The sequence below is a fragment of the Anopheles gambiae genome, chromosome X (genome assembly GCF_943734735.2).
Source record: "Anopheles gambiae chromosome X, idAnoGambNW_F1_1, whole genome shotgun sequence".
Taxonomy (NCBI): domain Eukaryota; kingdom Metazoa; phylum Arthropoda; class Insecta; order Diptera; family Culicidae; genus Anopheles; species Anopheles gambiae.
This window is the reverse complement of record NC_064600.1, coordinates 8,370,694-8,395,592: the sequence shown is the minus strand read 5'-3', so window position 1 is coordinate 8,395,592 and position 24,899 is coordinate 8,370,694. Positions and strand designations below refer to the sequence as shown.

The window sequence follows — 24,899 nt, the reverse complement described above, 5'->3', positions numbered from 1 at the left end:
GGCTGCCGTTCCGGCAACGCCCTCCTTACATGTGATACCCGCCCGATACGGATGAGCTGGAATGAAAGGGGAAAGGACGGGAGCAGACGCACGAAACGCCCAAAAGGGTGATGTGATGAGAAAAGTTTTCCCCAGCAAACGATGGGATTGTACCCATTTCCACCAGTCTGTGTGTGTGTGTGCGCGACAGGTCCGGGCGCGGCATTGAATTTATATGTAAATCTGATTAAATCATTCTCCCGCCCGGTTAAAAAGAGGGAGTTTTTTTTTTTGTTGGTGTAGAACGCTCTAGGCGCCACTGTTGGGGGGAGGGGTGTGGAGAGGTTGATGATCACGGTGCGGCATTATCGCCATCAGCATGTGATAATGATACGGATGAGGAGCGCGTTTATTGATTGTAAAGCTACGAAGCGAGCTCGTGTCTGGGTTGGCTTTGGCTTTGGCCTTTGGCGCTGCTTCGTGTCAGTCCCGCTGTAGCTACCAAGTGCGGTGATGCTTAAAAAAAAGGAAAAATACCACAACAGCTTAAAAACGTACAAACACACCTTTGTCGCTGTCGATTGTTTTTGCTCTTCCTTGCAAATCTAAAAAGTTCAGCTTGAGAGGGGCAAAAGTGTGATTAGAGAGTGTGTGTGTGTGTGTGTGTGTGTGTGTGTGTGTGTGTGTGTGTGTGTGTGTGTGTGTGTGTGTGTGTGTGTGTGTGTGTGTGTGTGTGTGTGTGTGTGTGTGATTTTAAAGACAAACAGTACGCCGGGGTTCAAGTGTGTGAACCCTCCGGCAAGGTTTCGGTTGCCGAATGGAATCAACATCAGCACATACTTTATCACCCACCACAACCATCACCCCTTTTCAGTCGTGTTGGGATGCAAATGTGTTTGTGCGATGGTTGAAATTCAATCATGAAACCGTCGCACCGGCGTTCTCTCGTTCCTCAAACCTGTGATTGATGAAGTGGTTCGAACGATTCGTCAAACGATGGCGATAAACAATCGAACTTCCAACGTTGGGAACAATGCGTCGTCCCAGCGCCTCAGGTACCGCAGGATTTGAAAGCAGGACCTGAAGAAGATTTTACGTACGCTGGGTTTTCTGGGGGAGGGATTTGCAAACAACGGGGTAGCGAGTGGAATACACCGAGCTGGGCGCGATTAGAGATGTGCCCCAAGAACCAGAAGTGTACGAGTCATTCAATTAATCCTCAAGAACGAGCGATCTACGTTCATCTAATCAACGTACATCGATGCTTTATACATCAAAATGAAATGAGTTGGCCATGAAAATAACGTCCTATCCGTCGAAATAAAGAACGTCTTAGTACGCCTAGGTCTTACGTCGTTCTTTTCCCCCTTACAAATATGAACGAGAACCGTATTACCAGAACGTTCATGAAAAGAGCGTCCTACCAATCGTAATAAAGATCATCCTGGTCTGCCTAATAATTTTCAAGATGTAATACTTTAAATATGTTCTTCTTGCAAAATGAAACAATTTACCATATTTTCTTTAACTGAAATGAACGAATGAATCGCACATCTTAATGAAAGAACTAGTACGTTCACGTACGTTCATTTCATTCCGTTATGGTATTAGTATCGTCGGGTGAAAACGGTAGATGGAGTAGATAATAATTGTGGTAAATTATGATTTAAAAAATATTCCTCCAAGAATGGCACTCATTTACAACGATCGAGTGATAGGTAGGAAAATCACAAGTAGCAAGTTATTCCTTGCTTACATTGGTCGTTTTGGCGTCTCGGAAACAGTGAACAGTTTTGAAAAGCAGTAGGGAAAGCGTGGCCTCCGGCATTGGAAAGCCCAACAGAAGCTGCTGTGATTTACATTATGATTGTCCACATGGATCACTACAAATTGGACATCAAATTGTGTACTTAAAAACAAATCGAATTAAGTGACATAACTAGAAGTGTAGTTAACATAATATAAAATTTAACAATTATTATTGTTCATTTTGCAAGTTTTAATGGAGATGAAAAACCGGTGGCATATGTTTTTAGGTGAAGGCAGTAGCTTTAGAATTCAAGGTTTTTACAAAACAAATAAGGTTACAAAAAACAATCAAATTACAAGGTTTTTGCAGTGTGTTTGTATTGTCAAACAGCAGTTGTCATAAATCTGTTCGAATACCTTGTGTAAACATTGTTGACTTAAAAACAAACACACACACACATACACCGTGCGCTTTTATACGACACGGATCAGGAAATAATGGAATGGGTTCGATTTTGAGTCCAACTCTCTGGAATGTTAGGCACAAAGGAGTTTTAACCCTAGAGCTTCCTTCAGCAGCTGAAGTGATAGGTTTTGCTGATGATATTGCTCTCACTAGGCTTGAGTGAGTCAATATAGAAGAGATTGAACTTCTCACATCCGACTCGGTTAGTAGATTCGAGTCGTAGATGCATCCAATGAGGTTAGAAAACGCCCATAAACAGACGGAATTCCTCATCAGAAGTAACCACAAAACAGTGCAGTCAGGTAGTATCCAGGTCGGCGATGAACGTGTTGAGTCGATACGTCATCTCTTGTCAAAATATCTTGGTGTGATCATCGATGACCGCTTAAGTTTCCGGAAGCATGTCGAGTACGCCTGTAACAACGTCGATAAGGCCGTAAACTCGTTGATGCAAATAAAGGCCGAATATTGGGAATACGTGGCCATCTCACAGATGCGTTATAACGCTGCGATCTAGGCACATGTGCTGGTGCTAAAGGAAACCCGACAGTTGGTGAACAGTGTGCATTGCTAGCTATGAGAGTTGTTTGTGCCTATTTACACAATATCCCACGTGGTAGTGTTGCAGTTTCTCCGGAGTTCCCAACGCGGGATTATCCAGATCCTCAGCAACGGAGCGCTCTATGAGAAAGTGGCAGTCTGAATGGGATTGTACTGCAAAGGGGCGTACGACACATGCACCGATCCCGAACATCGCTGCATGGACGAGTAGAAAACACGGCGAAGTCAACTTCTACATCACTCAGTTCCTCTCCGGCCATGGGTGTTTCCGTAGTTATCTTCCCAAGTACCGTGTCACGTGAGCTTCCCAGACTGCCCAGCGCGTGTGAGCAACGTGGAGCCAGCAGAACATGTGCCTTTTCATTGTCCTCGTTTTGCTGAGCAAGGTCATGAAATCACCGTAAAGTGCGGAACAACAATCAATGGAGCAAACCTGATCGAGTTGATGTGGAAGAATGCTGAAACGTGGGAAGCAAATAGCAAATGGCAAGCGATCGATACTGTACTGAAGCTGCAGGACCTCATGGAAAGAGGATCATCGACTTGGGCGTGCGTTAAAAAAAGTGTTGTGCGTATTGTGAAAGCATTTAGTGTATCTGTGCACGCATTGAAGTGAGCCTGTTACTCAAGTGAACGCGTACTTTTTGCGCTTTTTTGTGTGATGTGTGTGTCTCCAGGATTGTCGTTCTGTCTCGCGACTGTGGTCCATGTTGCAATAGCGAGATGTAATGCTAATGCAAAGCCCTTCCCCAAGAAGCCTACCGAAGGGTAGATGGCCCAAGGAGGGCGTTTACGGGGTAAGAATCCTATGGCAACACCCGTGCGACAACGGGAGTCTTTCGAAGTTTCCTCCTTCTTGAAAAAAAGAAAAGAAAACACACACACACACTAGTGCAGGAGCTTCAAGCAATGTCGCACGCAAACCGACCATGGGGACGTGACGCTATTTATGGCATAATTTGTCTATGTGTGTGTGTGTGAGTGTGTGCCTTGGTGACATCGCGTCTCGTCAGGAGTGTTTCATACCCTCTTTCGGGGGGGGGGGCCTGAGTGGTTACCAAAGTCAACCAGAATTAGAGCCACAGAGAGAGAGAGAGAGAGAGAGAGAGAGAGAGAGAGAGAGAGAAAGAGAGAGGAAAAAAAAGCGGAACCACCAGACAAGACCGATCCTGACGAATGATACTCATTAAAGCGCCACAGCAAACAGCACAAAACTCACTTACCTCCACACACACACACACACACACACACACACACACACACACACGCGCGCGCGTGTAAATAAATGTGGTCCGCTTCGGTGTAAGTGCGGGGGAGGGGGAGGGAGAGGGGGAAGGTACCCGGGGAGGGGTGGGAGGAATCAATTACGGTGAGCCGGCTACCCATATTGTGTAGTGTTTCTTCCGGTTTCGTCCCTCGGCTGATGCTATTATGCTTGCGCCATCCCGCCCCGTTGGGTTGGATTTGTGATGGATATATTGACACACACACACACACACACACACATGAAAGAAGACCCACTCGAGCAGGGACGAGGTGGCTAGCTTCTTGAACGATCCGGTGGGGAGTTTGGATTTGCCTGAAGGCTTCGTTAACGGTGTTGGTGGTGCGGTGAAGGTGTATAAATGTGAGGGACACGAAAGGGGACAAAACGGTAGGCACGGGTTCGGAGTACAGCGTGTGATGAGCAAACGTGAAGCGAGCGCGTGAAATGTGACCGACATGACAAAGGCATGCGTTGGTCCAATTTCTCAAACACTGCGAATGCGGTCGCTCCCCCCATCCCCGCATGTAACCTTGTCGTCAACCATTCAAACCTAAACCCTCCCCCCCGCACCCCCCCTTTTGGAGCATGGAGCTCAGCATGGCAGCGGACCGGCGCGGAGTGAAGGAGGTGTTGCAGGAGGCGCAGCGGTACACACAGCAGCAAAAGCAGCAACACCTTCCGGAGCGACATCGAAGGAGAAAAGGGGATTGCAGATAATAATAATAGAGAAAAAAAAAACGGGAACACAATCAGGTAAAGCTTTAAGAGGTGCTCACACACACACACACACACACACACTAGCACAAGCACACAATCTACCCACACAAAAGGGTGGACGATGCCGGATTAAGCCTACTCGAGCGTCACGAGAGACTTCCCGCTGCGTCCGCCAAGGCGTACAGTTGAGGGCTGCCGTGTATTGTGGTGACTTCACCACCCGCCCCGTTCACCCCGCCCCCTCCCCTATTACATCCTGGTTGTAACACTCAAGCTCTGGTTGCCCCTTTCCACTGGACGACCTTCTTCGCAGTGTTAACATGCCGGGCGCACGTAATGCCGCAGTTATGAGCAATCGACAATGCGATTACTGCTTGCCATCACCCTATCCTCCGACCATAAATCCCTTCCCCCAGCCAACGAACATGAAAAAAAAGAACTTTTCTATGTACCGTACGCACACAGCGACGCACAGAGACGCGGACGGCTGTTCGCACACTGATCGAACGCTTCCATCAATCGAGCAGACGCCGAGCGGAAACATACAATTGATTACGTGTAGTACGTCCGGCACACACACACACACACACACATCAGCGTGCATTCAGGCAGGATCGGCTTTCACATCGGCATCGCAAAATGGCGCACTCCCCGGCGCTTGTCATCGCGGAGCCTTGCCCTCGTGTCACCACCGTGCGTTTGGTGGCAGCGTCTTGATGCGTACCTCGTCGGGGCAAAACGCTCGACCCACCCGTTTGCTGCTGTCACCGGCCGCTCCATGCTGTGCGTGTGTATGCGGTGGGAGCGGATGCTACGATTGCTGCATCGCCACGTGACAGCTGACATTGGTGGAGAGGCCCGCCTGCCACCGAGAAGCGTTCAACTGAAATAGCATGAGTTGTAACTACATGTACTTGAGCTGCTAAATCATATGCACCAATATCTGAAACATAAAATAAGAAAAAAAGAACAAATACAGAAAATAAATGTTTTAAACGATACAAAAAACAAAAACAAAATATTTGGAGCAACGTCGTTGGAAAGGAAACACAGAAAAGAAAAAAAACCCGTAACCGTAACGTCACCACACGAGCGTTACAGAAAGCGCTGCGCTGTCACAAAGGTATGCTTTTCGCGTTTGCCATTTGCCGCTCGTTGCATACCTTGCAGGCGCACTCGGTGAAGCGGAACGGCGGCACCGGTTGTGGAAAGAACATGGGCCTGAGCTCATGAGCGTGTGCACGCGAATGAAATATTCAGTCGAGCTCGGTAAACATAACCTGACAAGGAGGGGGGAGACGGCGTTTAAATGGATTTTATTTAAGCCAACACCGTTCTTCTACCCCCAATACCCTCTCGGTCAGCAGCAGCACGTCGATTATCGTTCTTTTTCCTTCCGACGTTACGCTATGCTGCTTTGCACCTTTGTTTCGGTGCGGCATTCTGTAAAAAAAAAACTATGGAGGAAGTAATCGAAATAGAAAGAATGGGAATGGGAGAAGCGTTTGGGGCACCAGTGAATATGATTCAATTTGTAGTGAAAAATGTAATATGTCAACAACGAGACGATGGTTCCGTCCCATCGCGAAAGGATTACCCACGGAGCGCCCACGGTCCGCTTTGAAGGTGGAGAGGCATTGGAAAGGATAAAGACGTGGTCATGAAAAGCGTTTGTACGCTTGTTTGAGTTCTAAAATGGTTTCACTCGAGCAAGCAACAGCAAAACAAAACAAAAAAGAAGCTACCCCGTCCGGGTGATTTACACGACGTTCGAGCGGTGAAAAATGCTCTCGTACAAGTGTGTTTGTGTGTCTGGGTGTGTGTGTGCGCTATGCTCTTAAGTGGGTGTTTACACCAACCACACAAGGATATGTCACAGCCGAGTGCCGACATGTTCACGCCGCACAACGGGAGAGGACTGTTTTCGCCGCTGCTTCAAACTAATAGCCATTTTCTTTTCCCACCCAGCTCCCACCGTAAGAAAGCACGCACAGGTGCACACGGCACTACACAGAGGTACACGTATGCTCGTATGCGGCAAGGCGCTATTGCAAGCCCGGGTCGAGTAAAGCGTCCTTCAAATACGGTTCACCGGCAAAGCAACAGCAGCAGGCGCAAGTTTCCCACCCGGCTGGTGTTTCGCAGGTACATTAGCTGCACCGCGCTGCTCGGTGACACTTAACAGCGTCTTTTTTCTACCCTTCCCTTCACACCACGACTGTGGGTTTTGTAATGGTTGAATCGCAAGGAAAAGGTGGAGGGTGGAACAATTTTCACACAGTGTAGGGGGGGAAAAACTAAGCTCGCAAAAAAGCTAGGGAAAGAAAGCAAACAGGAGTCGTGAAAAGTAAAAGTAAATGAAACGGCAGCAATACAGCAGGTGCGGCAAACCCCTTGGGTGAATGGTTTGTTTCGAGCGCCTGAAGGTATGCAATGTGCACTACTTTTTCAACCTTTAATGGATCTTTTATTTTGACACGTCACAAGTAGATGATGTGGCTTGACATACTTACTGCAGGACGTTTAATAAGGACGCGAAAAAAAAACACACACACCCGAAACCGCCTAACAGTATGCAATCTTATAGCATTGCAGTCTTTTCTATTGCACATTGGCTCTGTGAAATATATTCACTAAAGTGTCTGTTTGCAACTGTGTATTCGTTTATCTCATAGTTCATCACATAATTCATTACAAAGTTCATTCTTGTAGTTCGAGCAGTTCATTTCATGCAGTCCAAATTAGTGAAGTTGTTTTATCTGTATCCTATGGTTTAGTTCCTTCAAATTCATATGTGTTTTCTTATTTGAATTCATATTAGAAATATTAATGGATAAACCCAAAATCCAACAGGCTCTTTAAAAATCTTTCTTTGGGACAGAAACTTATTCGTTCCATTTTTAAAGTACATTGCCTTGCATGGTGCTTTATGTATGTTTTTTTTTTCTTTTATTTTTTTTATACCACTATGAACGCTTTGACGCGCCTGGGCAGCGGCAAACGACAATGAATGTAACTAAAACCCTCACAATTTACGTACTAGATACGTTTACTCAGCGCTTCCGGTACATTGTGAGCGTCGCTACTATCATGAGATTGCTGAAAAACTTCCGCGAGCCATTAGAGCACGAGAAAGTGTGGGGAAGGCACACACACACACACACACATACAACGGGAGTGTAATCCAAAACCACGGAAAACTAATTAAATTTTCGGATCCGGTTGAAGATTGGGCGTCGCTTCTCTCGCCATTCTTACCCGGCGGCTTATGCAATGCAATGGAGTAAGAGACAGAGATGGAGAGAGCGAGAAGAAACTTTCTCAGCTCACTACACGTTTTTTCTTCCCCGATTATTTTTTTTACACCCACCCACCGGTTCCGCTTACCTGTGCACAACGCGCTGCTTCTGTAGGTAATCCAGCGCCGACCCAAGCTCGCACACCAGCAGTCCCACGCTGGCTTCCGAAAATTCTACCTAAAAAAAAAAAGGAATCAACCACACAACGAGAGAATGAGCGGGAATGAAAAATGCAAAACGACAACAACCAAAAAATACAACAACAAAAAACGAATCAGTAAACGAAAATGCAATTTTTAACGGGCTGTAACCGTGCCGGTGCAGTGTTTTTGTTATCCGCTTACCTGGTGCTGCAAATGATACCGTAAGTCACCGCCGGCCAACAAATCACAAACCATGAACAGGTCTTCCTCGTCTGTCCGCAACGTGAATGGCATTGAGAAAGAGGGAGAGAGAGAGAGAGAGAGAGAGAGCGAGAGTGGGAATGCAAAGAGTGTTGGTTAATGCTGTTTTTGTTGCCTGTTTGCATTCCAATGTGAGCGCCCCGTCACGGTGGCTTTCACACAACTACACTGGCTAAACTGTGGCGATTTATTAGATACATGAAAGCACAGGCAAAACATCAGCAAACACTCGCGTTGTAATAAATGGTAACGAAGTGATTGTGATGCAGCGCACCACAAAGCGAAAAGAAAAGCGGATGTTTACCTCCAACCACCGCCTGATACTGCACAGTGGCTTATGCATTTTGTTTGCCATTAATTTGTAAAGCACTGCTCGAGCTTTGGGGTTGTAAATTTTACATTCGCTTCGCTGTAAACCGTATTATTATTTTTTTTTAGTGCAGCAGATAACAACAGCACACGCAAAAAACAAGCAACGGGTCAGTTAACGGTCGTTTAGCGGGCTTTTAGTGGTCGTTTAAGCCAACATGTTCTCCCCAGAGTCGCTGGCTTACAGTTGGTGCTGCATTGGCAAAACTAAACTGTTTCAAAAATGTTGGATGCTTTCGCGGCCCCGATGCTTCGCCCGTCGTATTAAAACGATGTTTTCCGCCGGTCCAGGCAGATGGCAAATAAAATTGAAAACCCTACAGTGCTGTCAGCTGCAGCAGCATTCGCTCTACCAAAATGGGTAAAGCTGTGTCGTGAAAGAAGGAGGCGTATAATAATAACACGAAAACGGCAAGACGACCCATAAAGCATTGCGTGATGGGCAGTCCTGGCAGTCCTAGTGAGACGTGTGCTTGCTGGGCAGAACTGGTACGGGTACGGAACAGAGGGACTCAAATAAAGTGAATCTATAAAGCATAGCCGGTACGGTACACGCTTGACGGCCTTCGTTAATCCTTTTCCGGTTTACTGCCCAGCGAACAGGAAGGTGGCAGACAGTGGGGAGGAGTGTCATATATGTATGTGAGTTTATGTGTGTGTGTGGGTGTCCTACATGTGTGGCTGGCCCTTCGTAATGAGTGACTGTGTCTGGCAGGGCACGTGATGTGCAAGCTGGCTGTGTACGATACGGCTGCTATTTCGTACCGCGCTTACCTTGGAAGGAGAACCACAGGTTCACGAGAAAGGGATGCTCGAGGGAGGCGAGCAGCTCCACCTCCTTCAGAACGCCACCGAGCGCCCCCCGGCCGATGCACACGCTTCGACTGACGTACTTCATCGCGAACAGGTTGCCACTGTCCTTCTTCTGCACGATGCACACCTGTTTGAAAGCGCAAGAGAGAGAGAGAGAGAGAGAGAGAGAGAGAGAGAGAGAAAGAGAAAAAGGGAAGAAGAAATTAAAAATGGTTGGTGGTGTGAATGGGTACATGTGTTTCGGGAAGCTTACAGTCGCAATAGAAGTTAAAACAGTTGCACAGTTTGTAAGAAGATTATTTGGTTTATTTTATTTTATTTTTCTCCTAAGCTGCCATCCTAGGCGCGTGAGAATATTTATGGCTTTATTAAACGAGCGCTGTTTATGAGCGCGCCTAGATGATGGCAATTTGCCATACCTTTTGGGTAGCTTTTTGCCGCGCACGCCTGAAGGTATGCAATAAATCGTAGATGTAAAACAATTACACTGAGTCATTTTCCAAATGTCAGCAAAACCCGGATTTGTGTTGGATTTGAACGCGCACCGATTCTGTGCAAGCTCCGCATCTTATTCATTTGACTGTTTGAGCCAGCTGCACTAGCAATCGTTCCACAGCAACAAAAGCAGTCGATTGTTTGGCCGGGTGCGTTAGATAAACAAACAGTACAGCTGAAGTTCGCCGGCGGCGAGAGGAAAAGTAAAAAAAAAACAATAAAAAGTAAGCTGGAAAGCCCATCCCGGCTGACGTCAGTCGGGTACGGGCGCCGATTGCGAAAGTTCACACGGCGACACGAGATGGTAAGCAGCATGCCACGGCACGAGTGAGTTGGAAGGGCTTCCGCACCCGACTGTGTTGAAACAGAAAACAAAGCGAGTGTCAAAAACCCAGCACAAACACCAACAAATAACAAACGGCCGGACAGGCCATCAATGCGAAATTTGCGAGCGAGAGGCAGAGCAGTTCGGTCGCTGCCGCTGCTTGACATTCAATCAATCCTTTCCGATTGAATAATCATTCGATCGCGACCGTGTGCCGGTGTGGGAGGGGTGAGGGAGTCGTCGGAAACCGTCCAGCTGACAGCTGCGTGCCAAGTTTATCTACCGTGGTGGGTGCATTTTTTTATCACGTCCTCTCGCTTGGCCCCCAGGACGACGGCAACAAATAGCGTGCTTCGAGGAAGAGGCAAATCGGAAGAAAATAAGGCAAAACGCGAAGCCTCTTAGCCGGCTGCTGCATGTGCGCGGGAAAAGGTCGCCCACTGCACGGCACCGTGATCGATTGTCAGATAATAGAAGCAAGGGAGGGACTGAAGAAATGGGCAAAGCAAATCGAAAAGAAAGGAAACAAAAGAGTGAGACACAACGAGAGCTTATAAATAAAAGCGCACAGCGGGAGCGCGTGTTTGCATACATAGCGGAACAACTGTACACAGCCACAGCGACACACACACACACACACACCAAACTGGCTGTGCATACTCAAACTGGCAAAGCCATTGCATCTAAGCACTTTTCCGTGTTTTCTCACGCTTAGCGGCTTTTTTGCTTTCGGGGGCTTGACGCGCGTCCCACCGTTCGCAGATCGGAATCGTCCTCGGGAAGGTCGCTTTCGGGAGCTGCAGTCGTATTAAAAATGTCACGTCTCTGCGCGACCGTGACATTGGGTTGGCTGAAAGATATTTATAATAATAGTAATAAAAATGCTGCTAGCACCGGCGAAACGATAGATATAACCGAGAGAAGCAAAAAAAAAGCACAGAAAACACGGGAAAATGCAATCTTCCCCCTCCAGAAGCACTTCCAGAAAGCACTTGCACGTGCTCAACCGTGTGCCCTTGCACACGGGGCCACAACACACGTGCGGAAGCGGAAGCAAAAAAAAAAAAGGGGCATGCTTTTGCCGTGCGAGTTGCATAACCAAAGGGCGCGCACACTTCCACACCTTTCGATTGCCATTGAGTTTGGGGATCGTTTCTGAATGCTGTTTGCTGGCAGACAAGTGTCGTTGGGTAGATGGTTTTCAGTAATGCATATAATATAGAGTCAGGATTTGATTTCCACGCTGCAATGATTTTTTTTTGCTCAGTCGAGAGTTAACAACAGCTCTCACTGTTCAAAGCCTTACATGATCTTACAAACCACCTTCACTCGACTCGTTGAGAGGCTGAAACTACAGCTCAGAGATAGAGCAAAAAGACATCGCTTTAGCGCAACTAAGACCAACAGTGTAATTTCTTGAAATGATTTGACATTTGACCTTATTACAGGGCTCGCATTATAATTATGAAGATATTTAGTATCTAGTATTTAGACACATTAAGTGAGACTGGTTCTGAACTCATACCTTAGAATTGATCTCAACCCCATGTCGTTCTTGGAGCTTATACGTAACACATACAAGTCTTAGATTACATGTCATGAACCTACACTGATCCAGACACTGATTATGAACCGATTCTGGAATTGAACTATCACTCAACCCATACCTGTCCTGGAATTGATCCCGAACCCGTACCGATCTAGGAACAGCTCCAATAAAACACAAAATAAAAAAAAATCTGACAGTGAATCGATCCCAAACGATAGCATTGGTCAATTTAAGTCGAATACTTCGTAACTTCACGTATCTTCCAAAGCACGACTTTGAGATTTGCTGAACATTCAATCATTAGCAAAACTATGCTTCCAAATATTGGCAGATGGAGTATTGAAATCGAATAATGGGGCCCTTCACGATTCTAGTCAGTTTTTTTATAGGGAGTTTGACAGTTGGCGGCTTAAATCATGTCAACACTTCATGCCTGGCATGCCTTTGTCACCATGCCTAGATACATCTTGGTCTACATACACTTTGGAAATTTGTATACAGTGATTGACAGATGTATCTCACAATGTCGTCCAGCAGATCTGTCAATCACTGAATACAAATTTACAAAGTGTATAGCCCAAAGTGTATGTAGTTAGAAGGTTGATTTGTATCGCTTCTGCTGGGCAACATTGTGGGAGACGTCTGTCAATCCCTGCATTTTTTTTTTTAACTCAGAAATTAGCTGTCAAACTATATGGCGCGTCTACCATTTCTGATCTCTTTATTGCACTGTGGGATGAATGAAAAATCCCAAGTGACATTTGTTCTAAATGTTTAACCATGATCTGCTCGAATGGTGCTCGAGATACCAAAAATGTGGATTTGTGTGTGATAAACCGTGTAGAAAGTATCAAAATTTCGTTTGTGCCTGCAAATGACCTTCTTCTATTGGATGATGATGGCGTCCAATTCGTTTTAGATAAATTTGCTCGAATATTTGGCGAAAAAAGAAGCTACATTTCGTACGGCGTTATTTGGTGAAAATTCGACGGTTTTTTGTATAAAATAAACTATACGACCAGTAAGCATTGGAAACGTTATTTCCCAAAGAATAGAGAAGAAAGCATCGAAAAATACACTTCACAGTCGATTTTAAAGGGCTTGTTCTAAAAGTCCCTTAAACTGGAACAGTTTAAGGGGAGTTTAAAGTGCCAGTTTAAGCTCAAAACCCCAATTTTAGAACTCGAAAATGTCAATTGGCATACGAGCTTGTTTTGACATTTTGTCGAGCAGGTACTCGAATCTACTTATAGCTTTGTGGTTGAAATAATCTATGCCGAAAGCGGCAGGCTGGTTTTGTGTGTGGTTTTGTATGGAGTATTGACGTGATTTCAGCCGCCAACTGTCAAACTCAACATTAAAAAAGCTGACTAGTGACGGGAAAGGCATTTACTGCTAGAATCTCTATAGAACTCTATAATAAAGAGTTTTTAAGAAGTAATACCATGTTTCGACATGTCTAACCTAAAGATCATACATTACATAGAGGCATTGGAGTCAACATTAGAGCGGCAAACTTTGTGTACAAATTAATCAACACTGTGCAGGTGCTGTGCAGGTGCAAACTCGGTGCAAACGATGCGCGCTGCCCGTGTGCTCGAGACCATTTGCTACCACAGTTTACTGCCAGGCGTTACGAGCAGCTAACCACATTGCCTGTCCCCCGGCCAGTACCGCTCGCTGGAAGCATTTGGTGTCGCGGTCCTCCCTCCCCCCCCACATGACCTGGTGGGACGCCCACATTCGGTGAACAATCATGAGCGAATTCAATTAGACTTGATCAAACTTGCTCCCGGCAAGGGGAGGGTGAAAGCTGCGGGCCAGCCCAAGTTTGCAACTAATAATGCTTCTCGGGCCTGCTCGGGCCGACCCTTCCGACCGGGCGCCCTGCCGTGGCCGGGGTGTTGATGGGTAAACACTTGCGCATGGAAAGGTTTGCTTAGGTGCCGTCGTCCCTTGGCTTGGCACGGTTGATCTGTTTCTGGCCAGAGTTGCCCTCCGAGGTAGACGCAGCGGAACCGCAAGCTCCGAACACACTCCTTCTCTCTCGGTGCTGTGTGAAGCCCATTGACGTACTTACTTCAATTCACTCACTCTCTCTCACACACACACACACACAAACCGTCAACATCCATTAAGCAAGCCAGGTCTCGTGGAAACCATCGAACAAGTGTCTGTATGTGCGTCTGCTTGTAACTGGGAGTACGCAAATGCACGCCAAACTGGTAGGACACTTTAGTTTGCCTAATTTCATTACGAGCCATGCGCCGGTTTCGTGTCATGTTGGGTGGTTTTTGATGAGTGCAGCGTGCACTGACGGGGAGGCGGACAACCTTCCTCAAAATGCAGAAATGCTGCAACGACACCTTTAAGTTGGAATCGTTGGAAGTTGGCACAACTGCTCGAACTTGAAGGGGAAACGGTTTGCCCGAAGTCCGGCATGGCGGTTGTGTCCCGGAGGGACGTCGGTTTCATGGTTAGTTCGTGATTGTGTGCCCCGACACGGTACCTGTCACGTCCAGCTTCCAGTCTGCTGGATTGTTTGAGTGCAGCACGAATATTGCACTGCATACATCTAGGCGCTTAAACAAGCGCGAAGTAGGCAGCAGGTACACTTGGCGCACTGTGCTCTTCGGCCGGAATGTATAAAGCAGCACAACATTGCTTTGCAATATAAGTATAATGGCTTTATAGGGTTTTCCAACGCACTTTGCGATGTTAGCTGCACAATTCATCTCACATGAGACGTAGTTCTATTGGGACGTGATACTCCCTTGTTTCAATTTACGAGCTTTTAGTGTTTTTGTTTCAAATTTTGCGTTGTTTTACATAGAATAAAAGCTTATCTTTGCTCTGGATTATAGTTCATAACATTCACATCATAACATAATTGAATCACATGGCAAAATGGCTTGGTAGACCCTGTAAAAATAATTGATTGCATACTGGCATTGATGCATACTTTTTAGCGGCTGGCATAGCTGTGGCATTAGTTTAAAATACTCCTCAAAATATTGGCCTGTTGAACACGATAAGCATCTTAAAGGCCTTTCTAAGCCAAATTACAAGCAAAAAATAGAAGTGATCAACGCAGGATTGTCAACACCTTGATATAAAGTATGTATACAGGATTTCCAGGAGTTCTCATAGCTGACGGACACTTTGTTGACTCTTTTTTACGTGAAATGAACTTATTGTAATACGAATTGTACTCCGTAGCACGCTTGTTGGACAAATCCAATAGGAATTTACAAGGAGCCTGTCCAATTAGGATGCCATAGAGTCCAATTCCCACAATATGAAGTTCACTTCCCATCAGAAAGAGTCAAGGAAGTGTCCCACAACTATGAGAACCCCCGGAAAACCCTGTAGGCAAGCAGAACAACCAGCCTTGCATACATTCAGGCGCTTATTTAGGAACGCGTAGGAATATTTATTACTTCTGCAAGACATTGTACCACACAGCATCTCAAATTATTCGTCAAAACGGGCAGCCTTCACACACACACACACACACACACACACACACACACACACACACACACACACACACACACACACACACACAAAATTTCGTAGAATTTATTTCAAGCAAATGGCACTGCAAGAACGAAGGACGTGCGCTTCAGATAGATCATCATCTCAATCTCAATCACAGACGGTAAATGTAAATAAACGTTCCTGAACGAAGCATCAAGCAATTGCTCTAAAGAAAATTCCACTGGATGCGATGTGCCCGGTAGCCACACTCGCCATCGACCGGTAAAACGCATCGACAAGCTTCAGTTGCTTGGTACTCCGATGGGTTCCCCTGTCAGTGCCAGCACAATGTAGCACCATCACCCAAAAAATGGAAAGCAAAGACATCGGCCGGCAGAAGAAAACAGCCACTCCCGACAGGGGGCTGCGGCGACAAAGCCTACTCACGGTAATTGTCATGCAAACAACGGCGGCTTGTGAAGTGGAAAGCCGTTGCGCCCTGTGGTGCGTGCAGCGACCAACTTTCATCATCGTTAGTTGTGTTCTGCTCACGGCCATTTTTCTTTCCCTTTTTAACAGTCTCTTCCAATACGCTCACACACACACACACATCGTGCTCAGCTCAGCCAGCGCCAAATAGGGAACACCTTTCGCTGGAAAAGCATGTGTCAACCGCCATTACACAGATCCTCGCTGCAAGTGCCAACTACTGGCGCTAAGTGCGCCGTGGAATAAAAACGCAACCAAGATGAGCTTTTCCCACCCGCCCGCTCTGTGCACACAGGAAGGAAGCAAAGAGTGGGGCGAAGAAGAGGAGAAAGAAGAAGAAGAAAGCGTCCATAAAAAGTGACACTCTGGCCGTAAAACCTGGCAGGCTCGGGCGTTCAGCCAGCGCTCACCCAATTGGATACGTGATTGGATCTGTCCAAAACTCGAAGCGAGCGAGGACGTTCTCCACCAAAGAGCGTGTGTGTGTGTGTGCGTTTGGTTGTAAACAGGAAGAGTGAAACAAGCCAACCGGCATAGGCATGGGAGCAAAAAAAAAAGCTGCCAGAAATAAAACTCCTCCAAACATGGCTCGTTCATGGCAGCGAGAAGGAATGAACGAGTGAGCGAGTGAGTGGGTAAAGCGGAAGGTGGAGAGAACTTTTCACCCAGGAAGTTTCCACGGAACAAGCATCTTGTTCCGCCCTGCCCTTCCTTCCCTCAGCTTTCGCATCTCCAGCTCCCAAATTCAATATCATCACGCCCCGTCCCATAAAAGCACCCCCCCCCCCCCCCTTTTCCAGCGATATCTCTTTGGCAATCGCAATCTTGGAGCGTGGCGTCGAGGTCGCCGGTGACATGCCGAACATTTTGACCATCCATCCGTTCGTTCGAAGGACCAAGGAAGGGGGCCAGTGAGGCGCCGGCTCGTCCAACACGATAGGACACGACAATTTCTTCATCAATCTGGACGGGGCGAACTAATGAAAAGAAGAAGAAGAAGATGATGAACACACACACACACACACACACACACACACACACACACACACACACACACATCCTTCCTGTTTCCAATTTCAAAACGCTCCCGCTCCTGCCAGCTGCTCTGTGGGGTCGTCTTCCAGCATATGGCGCCTAAAGTTATACATCACGCGTGGCACCGTGCGCCGCAGCAATATGGCACGACATTTAGGCGCAATCGCCCCAACCAAACACTTTCACTTCGGGGAGATTGTCGTTGTCTTTTTTGGTATTTTTTCCTTCTTTCTAGTTTTTACTGTTGGCGCCTGAACTGCATGGCACTGGAACACTTCAACTGGCGCTGTTTTTGTTTGCGCTCTTTGTGTGTATTTGTTTTTTTTTTTTGTTTTTTTTTCTTCCTCTGTTCTTTCCTCTGTCACTAGCGCGGCGAGTGAAGCTTACGACAACAAAATAAAAGCAAAACATCCGGCATGATGCTCTTTCCCGGTCCCGGGTGACGATGGGATTGAAGTTTTCCTGCGCTGTTTACTCTTGAAGCCTTGCAGCCAAGTTTTTAAACATTCTGCTCCGGTTGACCAGCTGGCTTAAGCGGCGTGGCACCGCTCGCTTGCTGCCTCTAGCTGGTTTTTTTATTTGTTTTTTTTTCGGACAGCACAAGCTCGTCAAGCAAGCCCGTTTCTATTGCCTGCGATGAGAGGGAGCCACGCACGCCACCACGTAACGCAGAGCGTAAGCGATATTGCACCAGCATATGGCGTCCGTGCTAATGTGCTGCAGCCTGCTAGACGACGTGCTACAGTGGGCGACTTAAGTGTAAGACTGCTTGAAGGGGAGGGAGATATTTTGGATGCTTTGATGCAAAAATATCGCGATAGCTAGTAAGGGTGTAATATATACAAGTCGCTCATGTGCAGAATAAAGTGTAAAAGAGGCTCAAGAAAAGTTCTATTCGAAGAAAAACAAATTTCCCAATCCAACTAATGTTTCCAACTGGGCACAAGTGCAAGACGGAATGCAGTTGGAATCAGATTTAAAGTAATAAGATTTTATTTCATTTTCCCTAATCACTCACACATTTTCATGCAAATCTACCAAAATTAGCAATATTTCAAAAAAAATGCAAAAATAATTATGTTGCCAAAAGGGAAAATAAATACTCAAATGTGAATGTCATATGCCAAAAACAAAGACTCTAAAGTACACTCAATCGGTAACACAAATCATTCATTGACATTGATATATTTTCTTTGGGGGAGTGAAGACTAACACTTTGGTCCCGCACTGTATAATGTTGTACCAGAACCAGAAGGTCACCTTTCTCCATTCCTCTTTCCCGCGCGGCGAATTGGCTAAGATGAAGATGGATATTGAATTTGCCAGCTGGCACGATTTTTGTACTCCTTTCTTGTATTTTTTTTTGTTTGCTGTACGGAAAAGGAAAAGAGGAGACGGAAGCACAGGAAACAAGCCTTCTAAGAACCTGCCTTTTTTTGTCTTTCTCCCTCTTCCGCACCTAGACCTCTCGGTACACTTCTAAGGCAAAAGATAAATAAAACAGGCACGACACGTCTGGTGCGTCTGGTGCCGCCACCCGCCCATAATGGCATTTGAATAGCTTGCGCGCGTGTGTGTGCGCGCGTGTGTGTGTTCGTTTTCGATGTACGCTCTAGTTAAGGCACAAACAATCGTTTTCCGTCTTCCCAAAAAAGCCCAACAAAGCCACAAACATACACACCCACCCACTGTGCTAAGCGCCTGCAAGACGGCTATGCAAATCGTAAATACGCAAATAAAATGAAATTCCCCCGTTGTGCGTGCGCCATATTTGTGCGATGATTGAGGAGGTGCTTAGTGCAACACTCGTCTACCATTTCCGCTTCACCCGCTCGCATTCCGCTCCTCCCACTCCACTGCGTAAAGTTTTTTTTTTAGTTGTTGTTGCTCTCGGTTTCTCCCCGGAATAAAGGCACCGGAAATTAGCGTTCGCACCAGTCCCAAAAGCAACGACAATCTTGCTCTTTCACAACAGGAAGAGCAGTGGTAGAAAAAGGTTACAAAAAACACACACATAGACACATACAGAACCACTAGTGGGCCTGGGTAGGTTACAAATAGCGCAACGCTAGAGCGCGCTCGTTTTGCTCGTTCTTTGCGCACCGAGAAAAAAGCACACTTAAAACACGCTGGTAGCAGATGGGAAGGGACGGGCACGATTTTGTAAACGCCCCGCTTTGTATTTCCACCCCTGCCTTTTCATCGTTTTGGCGGAACGGACAGTAATTACGATTCATTGCTCGCGAACAGCGCCACCAGCCACACTACCCGCCCTTAGGGCAATTGCGCTTGGCCGGGCCGTTGGTCGAGGCAAGCACAAAGGAGAGTGTGCGTCTAATGGTCGAGCTTTATTGCAGCGCTTAAATTGAACGATTACAACTGTCTCCTGACCCGGGCCGGCTTGTGGCAGTGCCGCCGGAAATAGCGCCGCCAGCGTGTTGATTGCTTTATTGCACCATCCTTCCCCGCCCGTTAGTGTGTTCGCTGGAGGCGCGCGCGTACACCCCCGCAAGGGAAGTTGTTAATTGAATGATGGTGAACATATTTCCCCGTTTCCGTGCCGGGGCTTTTTCACACTCTCTCCTCTTCTTTTTGCCCTCTTGGGAGGGGCAACTTTGAAGCGAGCAGCGAGTATTTTCCAGTTCATTTTCCTCCTGGTTTTTTTTTTCCCTCAAACCTACACTGTCCAATGAATCAATCGATGCGTCAATTATGTTTCACGGCAAAAACTGCTTCCTGCTCACCGCTCAATGCTTCAAACTGAAAACGCCGGGCAAATCCTTCTCAATCAATGTCGGGACAGGAGTGTTGCCGGGCTCCCTCAACTCTTCCCTCCTACGAGTGGTTTCCTTCATCTAGAAACTTTCTCCCCCCCCCTCCCCCCCCGCCATCGTGTAGGTAGACTGCGGACTGCGAATGTGTGTTGGTGCTTGATTGTGGTGTAATGTTTCAGAACCGGACGCTGAAGAACAACTTCATTGGGTTGATCTTTGCGGCTGGCACGATTTAAATGCTGAGTGTGGCTTTCTCTAACCAACCTTCCCCCCTCCCCCCTTCTTTGTAGAAGTGTAAATCAAAAGCGGGAGGGAGGGGGGGGAGGTGTTTTTGGCTGTTGACTGCGGGGCAGGGAGCACGATGCAACACGCTGCTGCCGATGCTTCATGCCAATGCTCGCTCACGATGCTCTCGCACGTGGCTAGTGCTTTGCGAATGCATATATTAGAATATATTTCACCCCTTGCCGCTTTCCTGGCCGCGCCTAGCCGGGCGCTCCGCAAAATGGACGTTATTGACCACCAAGAGGTTCCCGGGCTCGACCGGGCGAGCCCGGACAGAGTATTCTGGTCTCCATTTAAGTTGTAGGTAATTTCCATTTCAAAAGATCAAATCTCGCTCCGCACTCAGCTACAGGGCTGCGGCATGGGGATAGGACAGGATGAAAGGAGTCACCTTTTAAGCGTGAACCACTTGGGCAGTGAAGTGCAACCCGGGGTGCAAAACCGAAGCGCCAACGAAACGCAATGCTGTAGCGCGTTGGCTGGCTTTTGAGGGGGGGGGGAACACGTATGCCGACCGTTTAGAAAATGCGCCGGGAGAAAGAACACACACACACACACACATACTCGACTAAAAGTTACGCCTGTCGGGGGTTTGATTCATTCGGTTTGCCACTTTGCCACACGCTACGGTGTGTAGTGGATGTATTAACCCAGTTGACAACGTTGAAAGCAAAAAAATACATTTTCACACTTTTGATTTTTCTTTTTCAAAAAATGTTCTGCCCATTACAAGTTTGTAGTACGCCTAAAAGTATGCAAATAGCTACTATCACCTTTTAAGCAAAAGGCACTGTTCAGGCCAATGAAAAGTAAAATAGATTGAGAAATGTTTTAGGGAATCATTTAATAAGAAAATATTCCTAAAATCATTTTAAAAATGTGCAACGTATGAACTACTTTCGATGCCGCTTACAATGACCGCAAATATTTCCGTTCCATTTCCTACTTTTTGGATGTTTTGTAAATTTTTATTCATGTTCTTTTTAATCTTTCTTTTCTTTTATTTTCCCAATACTTTCTCTTCTTTCTTCTTCGAATGTTTTCTTCTTCTTCATGTGTAACTAATACTTCTTTTTGTTCATACCTTTTTCACTGTTCTTCTTTGCTCTACTTTACTTCACTAATACTTTTTCTCTTCTCATACTTTCATACTTACACATACTTTCACACTTTTTTGTGCTTTCTTCTTCTTCTATTTCTTCACCTTCTTTTTCTTTTTCTTCTTGTTCTTCTTCTTTTTCTTGTTCTTCTTCTTGTTCTTCTTTTTCGTCATCTTCATTTTCTTCTTCTTCTTCTTCTACTTATTCTTCTTATTCTTCTTGTTCTTCTTGTTCTTCTTGTTCTTCTTGTTCTTCTTGTTCTTCTTGTTCTTCTTGTTCTTCTTCTTCTTGTTCTTCTTGTTCTTCTTGTTCTTCTTGTTCTTCTTGTTCTTCTTGTTCTTCTTGTTCTTCATCATCATCATCTTCTTCTTCTTCTTCTTCTTCTTCTTCTTCTTCTTCTTCTTCTACTTATTCTTCTTCTTCTACTTCTTCTTCTTCTTCTTCTAATTCTTTCTGTTTTGCTTTGTTTATTTGTGTTGGTCATCAACACACACCTTGCAATACTATCGGCTGTTGCGAGTGGTTAAAAAGGCACATAGTTATTGCCTATTGCATAGCTACAGGCGTTCCACAGCATTCGCTCCCTGTGTTACACGGAAACGGTGGTTTGTTGATGCAATTTACCTAACAAGCATCCTGATGGGCTTGTTAGTATCCTTAATTTTCCCTTTTCTGTATTCTGTTTTTTTTGCTCTTCTTTTTTTCGACACAAAATTGCTCATATTGCATAGCAGTAGGCGCTTCGGTCACTGACTGCATCGCTTTTCCATTCACCAAAAGCAACGGAATGATCGATTTCGGTATAATTTTTGCCGTTTTCCGGTTGTGTTGGCCCTGTTTTGTACGTCCACTCCACAGCACAGTTTTCGTTGGCGCGCTAGCCTTACTTGCGTTCTGCACATTTCGTGCCGGTCGCCTGGGCGTGCACGGTGTAAGAAGCTGTGCTCACCGTCGGCAGGCTGCCGGCAGTGACCTAGTTTCGATCGATTCCACTTTTTGCGAACGAGCGGGCACACACATTTCCATAAATTATCAACGACCACACAAAATCGTTACACTTCCGCTTTCGCCCCCGATGCGGACCCAGTTTCATTCCAGCATCCTGCACCGGGCTGGAAAAGGAAGCGCCAAGAGCAACTGTTTCGTACGCTAGAGCGATAGCTCACGGTTCTACCGCAGGGAGGGCAGCATCCGTCGATCGATCGAGCACAGTAAGGTGTGCATCTTGCAAGCCATGTGGAAGTGATTGTGATGCTAATGCGGCCCGAATGCGAGTGTTCTTGGTAGCGGTGGTGCATCCCAGCATGTGACTTTCGAAGAAAGCGCCCGAAGCTATGCAACCTGCACATCAAACCGATCCCGATATGATGCTTATGAATTAGTGCGCTTTGCTTTCGCTGGAAAATGACACACATCGTCATGGGATCAATCTTGCTGCGAGGAAACTGTTTAACATATTTTGTAGAGCATTCTTCTCGTTTGAGAATATGTGTATGTTGATGTGCAACAATTTAAGTGCAAAGAAAATCACGCATTCGAAGCGTTCGCCTCGATACCAATTATCCGCACCGCCAGATAGTTGCGGGGCCAGACTGGCAGGCTGACATTGGTATTAATGCAAAACGGGTGCACATTCTTAAGCAGCCAAGCGAGGAGTCGGTTTGCGCGTCAGCCCACGGGAATGTGTGCATGTCGAAAGAATGTCGGCCCGAGGTCGTCTCGAGCGAGCGGGAAAAAAAACACATTAAAGAACACTACCGCGAGTGTGTTGCGGTGCGGGGAGAAATTCTATCCGTTAGCAGTATTCTATGCCGGCAAGCGCCGAAGCGCAAGCAAAAACAGCGACAATCCAGTGGTATTCCGCGCTGCCGGAAGAGTGCCGATCGATCGTGCCCGGGAAAGGCGGTGGCGATGCGGAATAGCAAAGGGGTGGAAGATGTAGCAAAGTTTAATTAAATTCCTTTCCCACGGCAGCATATGATGTGCGCCATCTGTCTTATGCCTGCGTCGAGCTTCGGCAGGCGCTTATGCAAAGCGCAAAACATGCCAGACGACGCTGGGGGGGTTGGAAGGGAAGGTTGGCTCCCGTCAACAACTTCACCCTCCCGTCCGAGGTCAGCCACCATGTCGGCTAATCATTGCGCGTCGCATCGACCGAAACGTTTCGGCGAAATCGGAAAAATTACAAACGTGACGGAGCAAACCTGGTGCGCCAGGAAAGCTTTCGGGTTGTCGAATTGTCTATTTTTTTCTTTGTGTGTGTGTGTGTGTGTGTGTGTGTGTGTGGAGCTTCCTACCTTATCTCCTTACCGTTCGGCATTGGCGCAACCAGCAACGGAACAAATGTCGGATGAAATAGTTATTTGTAGTAATCAGATTCGTTCCAATTACCTTCAATACAGCCAGATCGCGTCCAATCATCACTGTGTCAACCCACTGGTGGGTTTGGACCGTCCCCTCGGCCGTGGGAAGCTTGTGACGAAGGACGAACGCAGCAGCAATGCGAAACAGACGAGAACGCTTTGCTTCTCCACCTTAACGAAAACGGAATGGGGCAAGAAAAACTGTCAAACAAGCAAACACGCTTGCGTGTACCGGTGAGACCTAGTTTTGCAGCGCTCTTGCTACGACTGCTTTTTTTTAATGAGTAAAGATTTTACTGAATAAATCAAAATCTGCTCGGCACAGAGATAAATTCTTCTGCTTTCTAGGATCAAGCCATGTAGCATGAAAAAAGGCGAAGAAGAGACCTCTCAATGGCAGGGAAAAAATGGGTTCCTTTTCAAGCTTCATCACTTCCCGCACTGGTTTGGTGCATCGTTCGCTGAGTTAGCAACATCAAAAAAAAAAGCGTCCTATATGCATGATTCCAGTGCTCACTCCGGTAAGGTTTCGGTTGATGTTGAGTTTCGTCATTTTGCTTTACCCACCGAAACAAAACAAAAAAAAACCTTGCACACATATATACGATGTGCGGGCTGAAGTATCAATGCAAATGAAGGTTTAGAACGGTGGGGCATCACGATTGGGAGACGGTTTTTTTTTTTTTTGTTTTGTATAAGAGTGAAACATGAAAGATACTGTTACATTCGAGCAGAAGACGCGTTTGTGTGTGTGTGTGTGTGTGTTCAGTGTGGAGGACTTCGAAAAAATCGTTTTGCTTTACCCAATTACTCTTCATTCCGGTGTGCGATTGAGATCGATGTGATGGCGGCGTTGGAAAAGGCACACAAGGGGCCAAATGGGCATGGAATAGATTTTTGTGAGATCATACAAACATTTTGGGATCAGAAATGCTTGTTTTGAGAAACATACATTTAGGCGTGTTAGAAGGGAAAGGTTTAATTACGGGCTGTTGGGTAAATTTTATTGCGACTAATCAGGGCCCGGCAAAATCTGCAGGGTATCCGCAAACATTCGACTTGTTTTCAAACGCTACACGTACAGTGGCAGTAACCATAACTAGAACACCTAATTTTTCTCATGAATTATACTATAAATGTGTTAACTTGATGCATGATGCAGAAGATTGCGGACAAGCAGAAGGTTCGATTTTCAATACACCTCATACAGTCCATGTCTTTGTTGACATTAATGTATAATTCTTTTATTGCTTTGCTAGAACATAGCTAGACAGTAGTATAAAATCCAACTACAAAAAATACTATACAAAATTTGTCACGCCCATAATTGTACAATTGTAATTTTTGCGCGAAAAAATGAAATTTCAACGGTGAACATAT

The 24,899-nt window shown here is 46.2% G+C and overlaps 1 protein-coding gene across 1 annotated transcript in view; it reads right to left on the bottom strand.

Moving 5' to 3' along the window:
• The window catches only part of LOC1271762 (serine/threonine-protein kinase 32A), a 74,729-nt gene that overhangs the window by 24,875 nt on the left and 24,955 nt on the right, over positions 1 to 24,899 (bottom strand). The window contains exons 4-6 of the mRNA XM_061650888.1: positions 9,586 to 9,751; positions 8,383 to 8,453; positions 8,127 to 8,215 (exon numbers count right to left, since the gene is read on the bottom strand). Coding sequence (XP_061506872.1) covers positions 8,127 to 8,215; positions 8,383 to 8,453; positions 9,586 to 9,751 — 326 coding nt within the window. The remainder of the gene's footprint in view (positions 1 to 8,126; positions 8,216 to 8,382; positions 8,454 to 9,585; positions 9,752 to 24,899) is intronic.